At 41.3% G+C, this 15,197-nt stretch overlaps 1 protein-coding gene across 2 annotated transcripts in view; it reads left to right on the top strand.

Moving 5' to 3' along the window:
* LOC133557419 (TNF receptor-associated factor 2-like) overlaps positions 1 to 14,481 on the top strand; it is a 52,991-nt gene extending 38,510 nt beyond the window's left edge. For both annotated transcript variants that reach the window (XM_061907866.1, XM_061907867.1), the window contains one exon: positions 35 to 14,481. In XM_061907866.1, coding sequence (XP_061763850.1) covers positions 35 to 253 — 219 coding nt within the window. In that variant the 3' untranslated portion in view covers positions 254 to 14,481. The remainder of the gene's footprint in view (positions 1 to 34) is intronic.
* The last annotated feature ends 716 nt before the right edge of the window (positions 14,482 to 15,197 follow it).

Below are 15,197 nucleotides of genomic sequence, written 5' to 3'. Positions count from 1 at the left end.
CAGTCGGTTTTACGCCGCCTGGTTCCCCCTGCAGGTGACGCTGATGTTGCTGGACCAGAGCAACCGCGAGCACATCATCGATGCCTTCCGCCCCGACGTCACCTCCTCCTCCTTCCAGCGGCCCGTCAGCGAGATGAACATCGCCAGCGGCTGCCCGCTCTTCTGCCCGCTCTCCAAGCTGGACGCCAAAAACTCTTACATCCGCGACGACACCATCTTCATCAAGGCCATCGTGGATCTCACCGGCCTCTAGCAGGGGAGGAGGGCCCTCCCCCACCGGGAGGGAAGCTCGGCTTCCATTGCGAGGGCGTCTCCTTGAACCGGGGCTTCGTTTTGGCGATCCCCGTCGGACGGCGTTAAGCGTCCCCTTTGCGGCTTTGGGGAGACGAGACGGTTGGCCCCGCCCGGGCGGCGGCGTTGTTGTCGTCGTCGTCGACGAGAGCGTCCGCCATCACTGTTTTTGTCGGGCGCCGCACTTCCCCAGGTTTTTCTTTCCTCACCTTGGTTTTTGACGGGTTCGGGAGCGGCGTTGAGCAGACGCGGGGACGTCTGACCGTCGTCGGCGCGGAATTGGGCCGATAGACGGTCACGAGGCGGTCGCGTTTTTAGCTTCTTCTTCTTCTTCTTCTTCTTCTTCTTCTTCAGATTTTCGGTATCGTGATGCCTTCTCCGTTCTAATGTTGAGTACTTTTTTGCATAGACAAACGTGGAGTTATGTGATCAACCAGGCTTTTCTTTTTCTTTCGATATGGGTGACGTGCATGCCGAGTGTCAAGTGCGTCTTAGCTTCATGAAGCGTAGCAGCGGCCGTCTGGGCCGCACGTCAGGTTAGGGTTCCAAGCAGGGTTCGGGTTCAGAAGCAGGGTTTCGAGGGCGTCCCCCCCGTCCGTTTGGCGTCCGTTGCTCGTTCCGACTCGGGGTTGTGACCGGTGCTTTGGTACATCTGTGGAAGATACAGTGGAGTTAGCGAGGTGTCGACGAGCGTTTTTGTCCCCCGTGACGGACGCACACAGCTGGAGTTGTCCCAAAACCCCCCATTTGGAAGTGTTATTGCGGCTGAACTACAAACCCCAAAACCAGTGGCATGTTGTGTAAATCTTAAATAAAAACAGAACACAATGATTCGCAAATCCTTTTCAACCCATATTCAGTTGAAAAGACTGTAAAGACAAGATACTTAATGTTCGAACTGGCAAACAAAGAATCATTAACTTAGAACACATAAACATGTTAAATAGAATCCACAAAACTTGCAACGGATGGAAGGGAGTGGGAGATACTTAATATTCACTCCATTTTAAAAAGGTTGGTATTGTTCGAGAGGTTGGTAAACAAAGATTTGCGGTAAAAAAAAAACACAACTTGTAGCTCAGGTTCTGAAATTTTACTGTAAAATTGCAGTAATTTTTATTTACAGTAAAAAAAAAGGACATTTTACAGTAAAATTCTGGCAACTGAGCTGCCTTTTTTTTTTTTTTACCATAAAAACAGCAGTACTGTTTTTACATTTACAGTAATATACTCTACATTTTGAGGTGAAATTATTGCAACTTAACATGTTTTTTTTTACATTTTAGTTTTTAAAAAATCTAATGAAATGCATAAAAACAGTACTTTTTTAACTGTAATAAACTGTGGTGCCGTGTTGGCATTTACAGTAATACACCCAAAAATCTACACTTGTGGATTTGCGGTAAAAACAAAAAACAAACTGGCAGCTCAGATGCCAAAATGTTACTGTAAAATTGCATTTTTTTTTTAAATTTAAAGTAAAATTGAGCTGCCATTTTTACCGTAAAAACAGCAGTACTGTTTTTCCATTTACAGTAATATACACTACATTTTGAGGTGAAATTATTGCGAATTGTATATTTTTTGGAACATTTTCATTTTAAAAAAAAATCCACAACTAAAATGCACATAAAAACAGTACTTTTCTTAACTGTAATAAACTGTCGTGCATTTACAGTAATAATTGTATATTTTTTGGAACATTTTCATTTAAAAAAAAAATCCACAACTAAAATGCACATAAAAACAGTACTTTTCTTAACTGTAATAAACTGTCGTGCATTTACAGTAATACACCAAAAAATCTACAGTTGTTGATATGCGGTAAAAAACGAACGAACTTGCAGCTCAGGTTCTGAAATTTTACTGTAAAATTGCAGTAATTTTTATTTACAGTAAAAAAAAGGACATTTTACAGTAAAATTCTGGCAACTGAGCTGCCGTTTTTTTTTTTACCATAAAAACAGCACTACTGTTTTTACATTTACAGTAATATACACTACATTTTGAGGTGAAATTATTGCAACTTAACATGTTTTTTTTTTACATTTTAGTTTTTAAAAAATCTAATGAAATGCATAAAAACTGTTCTTTTTTAACTGTAATAAACTGTGGTGCCGTGTTGGCATTTACAGTAATACACCCCAAAATCTACACTTGTGGATTTGCGGTAAAAACAAAAAACAAACTGGCAGCTCAGATGCCAAAATGTTACTGTAAAATTGCATTTTTTTAAAATTTTAATTAAAATTGAGCTGCCTTTTTTACCGTAAAAAGAGCAGTACTGTTTTTCCATTTACAGTAATATACACTACATTTTTAGGTGAAATTATTGCGAATTGTATATTTTTTGGAACATTTTCATTTAAAAAAAAATCCACAACTAAAATGCATATAAAAACAGTTATTTTCTTAACTGTAATAAACTATAGTGCATTTACAGTAACACACCCAAAAATCTACAGTTGTTGATTTGCGGTAAAAAAACGAACGAACTTGCAGCTCAGGTTCTGAAATTTTACTGTAAAATTGCACAAATTTTTCTTTACAGTAAAAAAAACAAATGTAAATTTTACAGTAAAATTCTGGCAACTGAGCTGCCTTTTTTTTTTTTTACCATAAGAACAGCAGTACTGTTTTTACATTTACAGTAATATACACTACATTTTGAGGTGAAATTATTGCAACTTAACATGGTTTTTTTTTACATTTTAGTTTTAAAAAAATCTAATGAAATGCATAAAAACAGTACTTTTTTAACTGTAATAAACTGTGGTGCCGTGTTGGCATTTACAGTAATACACCCAAAAATCTACACTTGTGGATTTGCGGTAAAAACAAAAAACAAACTGGCAGCTCAGATGCCAAAATGTTACTGTAAAATTGCATTTTTTTTAATTTAAAGCAAAATTGAGCTGCCTTTTTTACCGTAAAAACAGCAGTAGTGTTTTTCCATTTACAGTAATATACACTACATTTTGAGGTGAAATTATTGCGAATTGTATATTTTTTGGAACATTTTCATTTAAAAAAAAAATCCACAACTAAAACGCATATAAAAACAGTACTTTTCTCAACTGTAATAAACTGTAGTGCATTTACAGTAATACACCCAAAAATCTACAGTTGTTGATTTGCGGTAAAAAACGAACGAACTTGCAGCTCAGGTTCTGAAATTTTACTGTAAAATTGCATTAATTTTTATTTACAGTAAAAAAAAAAACAAATGTAAATTTTACAGTAAAATTCTGGCAACTGAGCTGCCTTTTTTTTTTTTTACCATAAGAACAGCAGTACTGTTTTTACATTTACAGTAATATACACTACATTTTGAGGTGAAATTATTGCAACTTAACATGTTTTTTTTTTACATTTTAGTTTTTAAAAAATCTAATGAAATGCATAAAAACAGTACTTTTTTAACTGTAATAAACTGTGGTGCCGTGTTGGCATTTACAGTAATACACCCAAAAATCTACACTTGTGGATTTGCGGTAAAAACAAAAAACTAACTGGCAGCTCAGATGCCAAAATGTTACTGTAAAATTGCATTTTTTTTTAATTTAAAGTAAAAATGAGCTGCCTTTTTTACCGCAAAAACAGCAGTACTGTTTTTCCATTTACAGTAATATACACTACATTTTGAGGTGAAATTATTGCGAATTGTATATTTTTTGGAACATTTTCATTCTCATATTTTAGGCTTCATAATGCACCACACATTGTCAATGGGAGACCGGTCTGGACTACAGGCAGGCCAGTCTAGTACCCGCACTCTTTAACTACGAAGCCACACTGTTGTAACATGTGGCTTGGCATTGTCTTGCTGAAATAAGCAGGGGCGTCCATGATAACGTTGCTTGGATTGCTCCAAAACCTGTATGTACCTTTCAGCAGATGTGTAAGTTACCCATGCCTTGGCCACTAATGCACCCCCATACCATCACAGATGCTGTTTTTTCCACTTTGCGCCTAGAACAATCCGGATGGTTATTTTCCTATTTGTTCCGGAGGACAAAACGTGCACAGTTTCCCCCCAAAAAAGTGGACTCGTCAGACCAAAGAACACTTTTCCACTTTGCATCAGTCCATCTTAAATGAGCTCGGGCCCAGCGAAGCCGGCAGCGTTTCTGGGTGTTGTTGATAAATGGCTTTGGCTTTGCATGGTAGAGTTTTAACTCGCACTTACAGATGTAGCGACCAACCGTAGTTACTGACAGCGGTTTTCTGAAGTGTTTCTGAGCTCATGTGGCGATATCCTTTACACACCGATGTTGCTTTATGATGCAGAGATCCAAGGTCAGTAATATCATCACTAACGTGCAGTGATTTCTCCAGATTCTCTGAACCTTTTGATAATATTACAGACCGTTGATGGTGAAATCCCTAAATTCCTTGTTGAGAAATGTTGTTCTTAAACAATTTCCTCACGCATTTGTTGACAAAGCGGTGCCCCTCGCCCCGTCCTTGTTTGTGAACGACTGAGCCTTCCACGGAAGCTGCCCAATCACGGCACCCACCTGTTCTCAATTAGCCCGTTCACCTGTGGTATGTTCCAAATAAGCGTTTGATGAGCATTCCTCAACTTTTTCAGTCTTTTTTGCCACTTGTGCCAGCTTTTTTGAAACATTTTGCTTTCTTCAAATTCCAAATGAGCTAATATTTGCCCAAAAAATAACAACGTTTACCAGTTCGAACGTTAAATATCTTGTCTTTGCAGTCAATTCAAATGAATATAAGTTGAAAAGGATTAGCAAATCATTGTATTCCGTTTTAATTTGCCGTTTACACAACGTGACAACTTCACTGCTTTTTGGGTTTTGTATTTTGCAAATGCGTATCTCAATAACGTATTTGTGTGTCTGTATCTCAATTTGTGTGTGTAAAAAAAAAATCCGTCGGCGGCCTGTCGCTTGGAAGTCGGCTGGGTTGAGTACTCGTCGGACTTCCTGTTTGCCGCCAGTCCAGCGCACACAGAGTTCCGGGATGCAATGTCGTGAATGACGTAATGCCAAACCTGCTTAGTTGGTCTGCAGACAACAAAAGCGTTCAATAAAGCGTCCGAAGTCTCGTGCGCGTATCGGGCGACGTCGCGTCTAACAGCGGTCAACAAGGACGGTTACCCAGCTCGACTGCGGCGACGCCCCTTTTGATGTCATGTGACGCATACTTCCGTTCTGTGAATGCACACCACGTGACCTGGTGTACACGTGTCTGTGTATTTAGATTTGTGTGGCTCAGGGACCCTGATTGGCTGTCTTTTCGCACCTGAGGTGTAAAAAGACTTCACTTTTCCGTTCCCTGTATTCGCCACCAGTCTGCGCCGTGCGCCCACTCGGGTCGTACGTTGTTGTCGCCACCATATCAGATCAGTTAATATTATAAATCCAACAGTCTTTACATTCATGTACATTCTGGGTGTCTCATTCAGTAAAAAAAACACCCCATAAAATTCCATTCTGTTTTGAGCTTATCCGAGGTCGGGTCACAGGGGCAGCAGCCTAAGCAGGGAAGCCAGGACTTCCCTCTCCCCAGACACTTTGTCCAGCTCTTCCCGGAGGAATCCCGAGGCGTTCCCAGGCCAGCCGGGAGACATAGTCTTCCCAACGTGTCCTGGGTCTTCCCCGTGGCCTCCTACCGGTCGGACAAGCCCTAAACACCTCCCTAGAGAGGCATTCAGGTGGCATCCTGACCAGATGCCCGAACACCTCATCTGGCTCCCCACCATGTGGAAGAGCAGCAGCTTTACTTTGAGTTCCCCCGGATGGCAGAGCTTCTCAACCTATCTCTAAGGGAGAGGCCCCTCACTTGGGCCGCTTGTACCCGTTATCTTGTCCTTTCGGTCATAACCCAAAGCTTATGACCATAGATGAGGATGGGAACGTAGATCGACCGGTAAATTGAGAGCTTTGCCTTCCGGCTCAGTTCCTCCCGGATGGCAGAGCTTCTCGCCCTATCTGCAAGGGAAAGTCCCCGTCACCCAGCGGAGGAAACTCTTTTGGGCCGCTTGTACCCGTGATCTTGTCTTTTTGGTCATAACCCAAAGCTCATGACCATAGATGAGGATGGGAACGTAAATCGACCGGTAAATTGGGAGCTTTGCCTTCCGGCTCAGCTTCTCCCAGATGGCAGAGCTTCTCACCCTATCTCTAAGAGAGAGGCCCCGTCACCCGGCGGAGGAAACTCATTTGGGCCGCTTGTACCCGTGATCTTGTCTTTTTGGTCATAACCCAAATCTCATGACCATAGGTGAGGATTGGAACTTAGATCGACCGGTTAATTGAGAGCTTTGCCTTCCGGCTCAGCTCCGCCCGGATGGCAGAAGCTTCTCGCCCTATCTGTAAGGGAAAGCCCCCGTCACCCGGCGGAGGGAACTAATTTGGGCCGCTTGTACCCGTGATCTTGTCTTTTTGGTCATAACCCAAAGCTCATTACCATAGATGAGGATGGGAACGTAAATCGACCGGTAAAGTGGGAGCTTTGCCTTCCGGCTCAGCTTCTCCCAGATGGCAGAGGTTCTCACCCTATCTCTAAGGGAGAGGCCCCGTCACCCAGCGGAGGAAACTCATTTGGGCCGCTTGTACCCGTTATCTTGTCCTTTCGGTCATAACCCAAAGCTTATGACCATAGGTGAGGATTGGAACGTAGATCGACCGGTTAATTGAGAGGTTTGCCTTCCGGCTCAGCTCCGCCCGGATGGCAGAGCTTCTCGCCCTATCTGTAAGGGAAAGCCTCCACCCCCGGCGGAGGGAACTCATTTGGGCCGCTTGTACCCGTGATCTTGTCTTTTTGGTCATAACCCAAAGCTCATGACCATAGGTGAGGATGGGAACGTAGATCGACCGGTAAATTGAGAGCTTTGCCTTCCGGCTCAGCTCCTTCTTCACCACAACGGATCGATACAGCGTCCGCATTACTGAAGACGCCGCACCGATCCGCGATTCAGTCTTCCCTCAAGACTCCGAGGTACTTCAACTCCTCCACTTGGGGCAACAGCTCCTCCCCAATCCGGAGATGGCACTCCACCCTTTTGCGGTCGAGAACCATGGACTCGGACTTGGAGGTGCTGATTTTCATCCCGGTCTCTTCACACTCGGCTGCGAACCGATCCAGTAAGAGCTGAAGAACCTGGCCAGATAAAGCCATCGGGACCACATCATCGTTTTTAGCATTCACTCAGATGTTATTGTGAGGTTTTGTATTAGTGTTCTTAAAAATCCGATACACCGCCCCCCAGACACATTTTTGCCCCCTCTAAATTTGGCCCGCCAAGGCAAAATAATTGCCCAGGCCTGGTGTAGGGAAAGGACAGACAAGTACACATTTGTTACAAAAGTCAGTTCCTATTTCACACAAACACAAGTTTTAGTTCAGGACTTGTGGGGACCACCCTTTCTACAGGTTGTGGAGGTTTAAACAAAATAAGATCAAATGGCCACTGCCCAGTTAGCTCATACCATACTTGCCAACCCTCCCGATTTTCCGGGGGGACTCCCGGATTTTAGTTCCCCTCCCGAAAATCTCCCGGCGCCACCATCCTCCCGAATTTCTCCCGATTTCCACCAGGACAGCAATATTGGGGGGCGTGCCTTAAAGACACTGCCTTGACCGTCCTCTCTCACCTGAAACCTTCACCCCTTAAAGGCCTACTGAAAGCCACTACTACCGACCACGCAGTCTGATAGTTTATATATCAATGATGAAATATTAACATTGCAACACATGCCAATACGGCCGGTTTATTTTACTAAATTGCAATTTTATATTTCGCGCGGAAGTATCGTGCTAAAATGACGCGGTATGATGAAGCATGCGCGTGACGTCACGCATTGTAGAGGACATTTTGTTCCAGCACCGTTCACAGCTATAAGTCGTCTGTTTTCATCGCATAATTCCACAGTATTATGGACATCTGTGTTGCTAAATCTTTTGCAATTTGTTCAATGAATAATGGAGACGTCAAAGAAGAAAGCTGTAGGTGGGAAGCGGTGTATTGCGTCCGCCTTTAGCAACACAAACACAGCCGGTGTTTCGTTGTTTACATTCCCGAAAAATGACGGTGAAGCTTTACTATGGAACAGAGATGTCAAGCGAACATGGTTCCCAACCACGTGTCAACCGGCAGGTTTCGGTGAGAAAATTGTGGTAATAAGTCGGCTCTTACCGTAGACATGAGCGGAGAGCTTGCGTCGTTCCTCCTGCGCCTGTCAAAGAGGCAGCTGCGGACACTTTTGCCTCCTCCCACCGGCCGCCCCCGACTGTCGGATGCTTCCACCGTGGAGGAGGGAAGAAAAAAAAAATCCAGCCCGGCCGTCTTCGCCTCGTCAAGAAACGTGGCTTCCCTCGGAGACACTAGCGTTCACCACACCCGTGGCCACACCCTTCCGACTTTCAGGTTGTACAGGTACGACTATATAATCTCACTAAAACACTAGTAACCCAATAACCAAATAAGGGATTTTCCAGAATTATCCTAGTAAATGTGTCTAATAACATCTTAATCGCTCCCACTGTATAGTCTGTTTTTTTTCTAGTCCTTCACTCTCACTTTCCTCATCCACGAATCTTTCATCCTCGCTCCAATTAATGGGGAAATCGTCGCTTTCTCGGTCCGAATCGCTCTCGCTGCTGGTGGCCATGATTGTAAACAATGTTCAGATGTGAGGAGCTCCACAACCCTTGACGTCACGCGCACATCGTCTGCTACTTCCGGTACAGGCAAGGCTTTTTTATCAGCACCAAAAGTTGCGAATTTTATCCTCGATGTTCTCTACTAAATCCTTTCAGCAAAAATATGGCAATATCGTGAAATTATCAAGTATAACACATAGAATGGACCTGCTATCCCCGTTTCAATAAGAAAATCTCATTTCAGTAGGCCTTTAACAGCTGCATGCTGTCCTCAGTCACTTCCGCTTTTCCTCCATATAAACAGCGCAGTCCAGCCCAGTCACATAAGAACGTAGCGTTGGACGGGTTTAACAATTGTCTTAACTCGAAGATGTCAAGAAATGCTGACACGTTGTATGATCTATTTACTGGTTTAATGATAACGCAAGGCATACTTTGGTCAACAGCCATACAGGTCACACTGAGGGTGGCCGTATAAACAACTTTAACACTGTTACAAATATGCGCCACACTGTGAACCCACACCAAACAAGAATGACAAGCACATTTCGGGAGAACATCCGCACCGTAACACAACAGAACAAATACCCAGAACCCCTTGCAGCACTAACTCTCCCAGGACGCTACAATAACATATACGGCTTTTGGAGCTCAGTACACATCTCCCGAATTCGGGGGTCTCAAGGTTGGCAAGTATGGCTCATACACATCTTTAAATCTCTGGATTGATGAAGTAATGTGCTGTTCATACTAACTGGGGACCCTGGGGAAAAAGAGTTACTATGGTTCATAGTGACAAAAATTTTTATAATTTTGCATAATTCACACCAATTTGTACGTGACTACTGAGGACCATTTAAAAATTTAAAAAAAGTTCAAATTAATTATGACATGATCCTCGGAATACAGGACGACAGCTGTCCTCTTATATTAAGTTTCACCACTTAAATGTTAAAGCAAATCCTGCATCTTCTGTGACATTACTGAAAACTGCTATTTAGCAGTAATGACGTTGTCTGCAACTCCAACTACCATATATAGAAGGATGGAAATCACTTAGGCATCTTCAGAATGGATCTGACTATCATTTAAAAAGGTTTCCTGTTTTTTTGGTCCCCATATCGTCAGAAGTGACCCTAAAGGTAGACTGTGTAAACAGAGCCATGTCCCCATTAAGTCAGCATTGCCAGAACACACACACACACACACACACACACACACACACACACACACACACACAAACACACACAGGTTATTATTTGGAATGAGGACCAAGTATTTGTTCAGTACTTGTGGGGACCACCCTTTCTACAGGTTGTGGAGGTATAAAAAAAAAAGAGGTAAAATGGCCACTGCCCAGTTAGCTCATACACGTCTTTAAATCTCTGGATTGATAAAGTAATGTGCTGTTCATACTTACTGGGGCCCTGGGGAAAAAGAGTTAATATGGTTCATGGGGACCGAATTTGAATAATTTTGCATAATTCACACAAATATGTACGTGACGACTGAGGACCATTTAAAAAAAACTTTGCGTCGATAACAATCTGAATTATTCGTTTCCCCTTTGGTCCGGATGACACGATGTCGAATATTTCCAAAAACAATTTGAAATGTGGACTCGTCAGACCACTGAACACTTTTCCACTTTGCATCAGTTCATCTTAGATGATCTCGGGCCCAGAGAAGCCGGCGGCGTTTCTGGATGTTGTTGATAAATGGCTTTCGCTTTGCATAGTAGAGCTTTAACTTGCACTTACAGATGTAGCGACGAACTGTATTTAGTGGCAGTGGTTTTCTGAAGTGTTCCTGAGTCCATGTGGTGATATCCTTTAGAGATTGATGTCGGTTTTTGATACACTGGCGTCTGACGGATCGAAGGTCACGGTCATTCAATGTTGGTTTCCGGCCAGGCCGCTTACATGGAGCGAGTTCTCCAGATTCTCTGAACCTTTTGATGATATTATGGAGCGTAGATGTTGAAATCCCTAAATTGCTTGCAATTGCACTTTGAGAAACGTTGTTCTTAAACTGTTTGACTATTTGCTCACGCAGTTGTGGACAAGGGGGTGTACCTCGCCCCATCCTTTCTTGTGAAAGAGTAAGCATTTTTTGGGAAGCTGTTTTTATACACAATCATGGCACCCACCTGTTCTCAATTATCCTGCACACCTGTTTATTGCCATCTTTCCCAACTTCTTTGTCACGTGTTGCTGGCATCAAATTCTAAAGTTAAAGATTAGTTGCAAAAAAAAGTTTTTTTATAAGTTTGAGCATATGTTGTCTTTGTAGCATATTCAACTGAATATACGTTGAAAAATGATTTGCAAATCATTGTATTCCGTTTTTATATTTACATCCAACACAATTTCCTAACTCGTATGGAAACGGGGTTGGTAGAAGGATGGAAATCACTTAAGAACCTTCAGAATGGATCTGACTATCATTTAAAAAGGTTTCTGTTTTTTTTGTCCCCGTATCGTTAGAAGTCCCCTAAAGGTAGACTGTGTAAACAGAACCATGTCCCCATTAAGTCAGCATTGCCAGAACACACACACACAGGTTATCATTTGGAACGAGGACCAAGTATTTGATCATGACTTGTGAGGACCACCCTTTCTACAGGTTGTGGAGGCATTAAAAAAAGAGGTAAAATAGCCACTACGCAGTTAGCTCATACACATCTTTAAATCTCTGGATTGATGAAGTAATGTGCTGTTCATACTTACTGGGGACCCTGGGGAAAAAGAGTTAATATGGTTCAAGGGGACCAAATTTTGATAATTTTCCGTAATTCACACAAATATGTACGTGACTACGGAGGACCATTTAAAATAAAACAAATAAAGTTCAAATTAAATATGACATGATCCTCAGAATACCGCACTACAGCTGTCCTCTTATAGGAAGTTTCACCACTTAAATGTTACAGCAAATCTTGCATCTTCTGTGACATGACTGAAAACTGCTATTTAGCAGTAATGAAGTTGTCTGCAACTCCAACTACCATATATAAAGGGCGGAAATCACTTAGGCATCTTCAGAATGGATCTGACTATCATTTAAAAAGGTTTCTGTTTTTTTGGTCCCCATATCGTCAGAAGTCTCCTAAAGGTAGAGTGTGTAAACAGAACCATGTCCCCATTAAGTCAGCATTGCCAGAACACAAACACACAGAGATTGAGATACAGACGCACAAATGAGTACCGGGACACGTGAATCAGGTTCCAGACGCACCGATTGAGATTTGTGCAAATAGTTTTGCTGCGATAATACTCCCGTACCCCCGCCAACCTCCATGCGAAACTCGCTCGCATCTCAACAGGTGGCGCCGTTTCCTCCCACCCCAACCAGAGTCCGCCGTGGTCGCTCTCGAGCCGGCGCGTGATTCTAATACTATATAACGTTTGTCGGTGGAAAAAAAAACAAAAACCCCATAAAGATTGTCGTACTTTGTCGCGCTGTAGGTTGACTAAATAGCGGCTTGATCGTGTTTATGCTGTTTTTACTCTCTATGGGGTTCCCCCCCGCTGGCCTGATTTCAAACCAGTCTCGACCTGTATTGAAGCCTCTCTGTGCATGGGAGGCTTTGATTCGTAACGCGAGCATTTATTTATATTGTTTGGAGGAGAGAATACGCTAGAATAGTTATTATGTTATATCCGGCCGCTGCCTATATAGTCATAGCAACGTATAAAGATGTATATTTCCTATTATAATGCCGAAATAATCTATATATCAGTGTTCATATGTATAATAATAATAGTATTACGGAATACTTTATTAATTCTATATCTATATATCATGTATTTTTGTTTGTGGAGATGGTTTGAACAGGCCAGAGCAGTATGAGTCCTGCTCAGAGTGCAATATGATATTTTTAAGGGTTGACACTTATTCATGGCTCTTTGTTTACATTGCGGCAACTTTCCCAGTGACCACGTTGCGGATGACGCGAATAGGTTAGAAAATAATTTTAAATATGTGTGGTTTTTGAATTTTTTATTTTTTTTTAGCGCATGTTACCATTGCAATTACAGCGCGTCCGGTTTGGTTTTTGCCTCGTTCCTCACTCAACTGAGTGAAGAATGCTGATAAGTCCCAAAAAGAAAGAGACGACGCGGTATTTATCTGCTCACAGATGCCACCTGGTGGTTGTTTGAGCAGACTGCAGCTAGTTCCGATAGTCCCACTTCTTAATGCACAGGTGTCAAACTCAAGGCCCCCGGGGGCCACTTTGTTTTATTTGGCCCTGTAAAGCTTGGAAATAATATGTATCCCAAAAAGTACTGTAACTTTTCTTACTAAATGTATTCTTTCTTTCTATTTTTGGAGAAAAAAAAAAAATACAGGTACTTTGTGTAATTGCAAATTTTGTTAGCTTAAATATTGTCTAATTGTGCAAAAATATATCATCGAACATTCAAACTGTTTTTTAAATACAAATAAATGCTAATAATAATGATTTTAAAGCAAGTTACCCATCAAATTGTGCAACGTAAAAGTAGCAATAGATTTCATGGTAAAATTGTGAAATTTACAGCATTTTTCTCTAAATGAAAAAAAAAACTGTACTTTTTTTTTACTGTAAAAAAATGGTGGTGCCGTTTTGGCATTTACAGTAACACACCGAAAAATCTACAGTTGTTGATTTGCAGTAAAAAAAAAAAAAAAAGTGGCAGCCAAAATTTGACTGTAAAATTGAATTTTCTAAAATTTGCATTAATGTAAATTTTACAGTAAAATAGTAGCAACTGAGAGGACTTATTTTCTTTTCTTTTTTTTTTACCATAAAAAGAGCAGTAATGTTTTTTCATTAACAGTAATATACACTGCATTTTCTGGTGAAATTATTGCAACTTACCGTATTTTTTTTAACATTTTAGTTTAAAAAAAATCTACTAATAAAACGCATTTAAAAAATGGTGTAATAGTAGCCAAACATAACTGCGATGTGGCTTTCGGTGAAAACAACTTTGACACCTCTGTCCTAATGTGCAGGATTCTCACAGGAATGGGGCGAAAAACCCAACTCGACCTACTGTACGCGGTTTAAAAAAACTATTCTAACTTTAATGTCGTGCCAAAATCAAGTATTACCTCTGTGTTGTGTTTTTCATTTTTTTCACCTTCTATGCCGACACATGTTGCCAAATACGGTCGTATTTCAACCCGAGCTGCTCTTTGGTTGTTTATTATGTGTGGATGCAGTAGAAATTGATGCATGGGGCCACTGCTGGCACCAGAGGAGTTTGATATCATTTGTACAAAAACAATATCCTCATGTTACAGTTACTCCCATGTAATCTGAATGTAACCCTTTACACTTTTGACAAAAAAAAACTACAAGAAAAAAAAAACTATTGTGTGATGTGATGCCGTTGACTGGGATCAACGTTATTTGTGCACTTTGCATTTAGTTCAAACAGGGTATTTTTTTTAATTTACATTTATGTACCTTGAAGTCAGAGCCATATAAGTAATCTCATGTTGATATATGTCGATGTGTAACGCTAAACAGGAACTTGCAGTCTGTAATAAAAAGTTTGGTGATTTCAACTTTATTCTTCTACATACTCCGATACAGCAGGTGGCGCTACGCACCTTTAGTGTCACAGTTACAACCTGTCATGAAACCAAAGAAAAAGATCAGCCAATGGTAGGTCTCAATACTGATTTTCATAGACATCTTATAAGTCAACACAGCATTGGCAGCTGTAACGCGAGAAATTGGGCCGCCATCTTGAAGTGGTGATAAAGAGCTGGTGAGCAACCTAAACTGACAGTTGACAGGTAGAAAAAAAAGCTGGTGTTAAGCGTTTTCCCGCCTAAATGAGCGGACTGTTGAAAATAGGAATACGGATTATTTTTCACAATCAAGATTTAATATTAACGTACTATTGGTTGTATTTTGTTTGAAAAATATTACCACAGAATTGAGAAGTATATATATATATATATATATATATGTAGGTGTGGGAAAAATCACAAGACTACTTCATCTCTACAGAACTGTTTCATGAGGGGTTCCCTCAATCATCAGGAGATTTCCCTAATGATTGAGAGAACCCCTCATGAAACAGTTCTGTAGAGATGAAGTAGTCTTGTGATTTTTCCCACACCTACATATTGCGCTCTACCACGGTATCGAGCACTATTCTCTGGATAATCCAATCAAGACATATATATATATATATATATATATATATATATATTAGGGCTGGGCAACGATTACAAATTTTAATCGAAGTTAATCGCACTATTTCTCCGATTAA

Source organism: Nerophis ophidion, linkage group LG08, assembly GCF_033978795.1.
Source record: "Nerophis ophidion isolate RoL-2023_Sa linkage group LG08, RoL_Noph_v1.0, whole genome shotgun sequence".
In the NCBI taxonomy this organism is placed as follows: domain Eukaryota; kingdom Metazoa; phylum Chordata; class Actinopteri; order Syngnathiformes; family Syngnathidae; genus Nerophis; species Nerophis ophidion.
The sequence above is the reverse complement of the archived record's forward strand: the minus strand, read 5'-3'. Positions and strand labels throughout refer to the sequence as shown.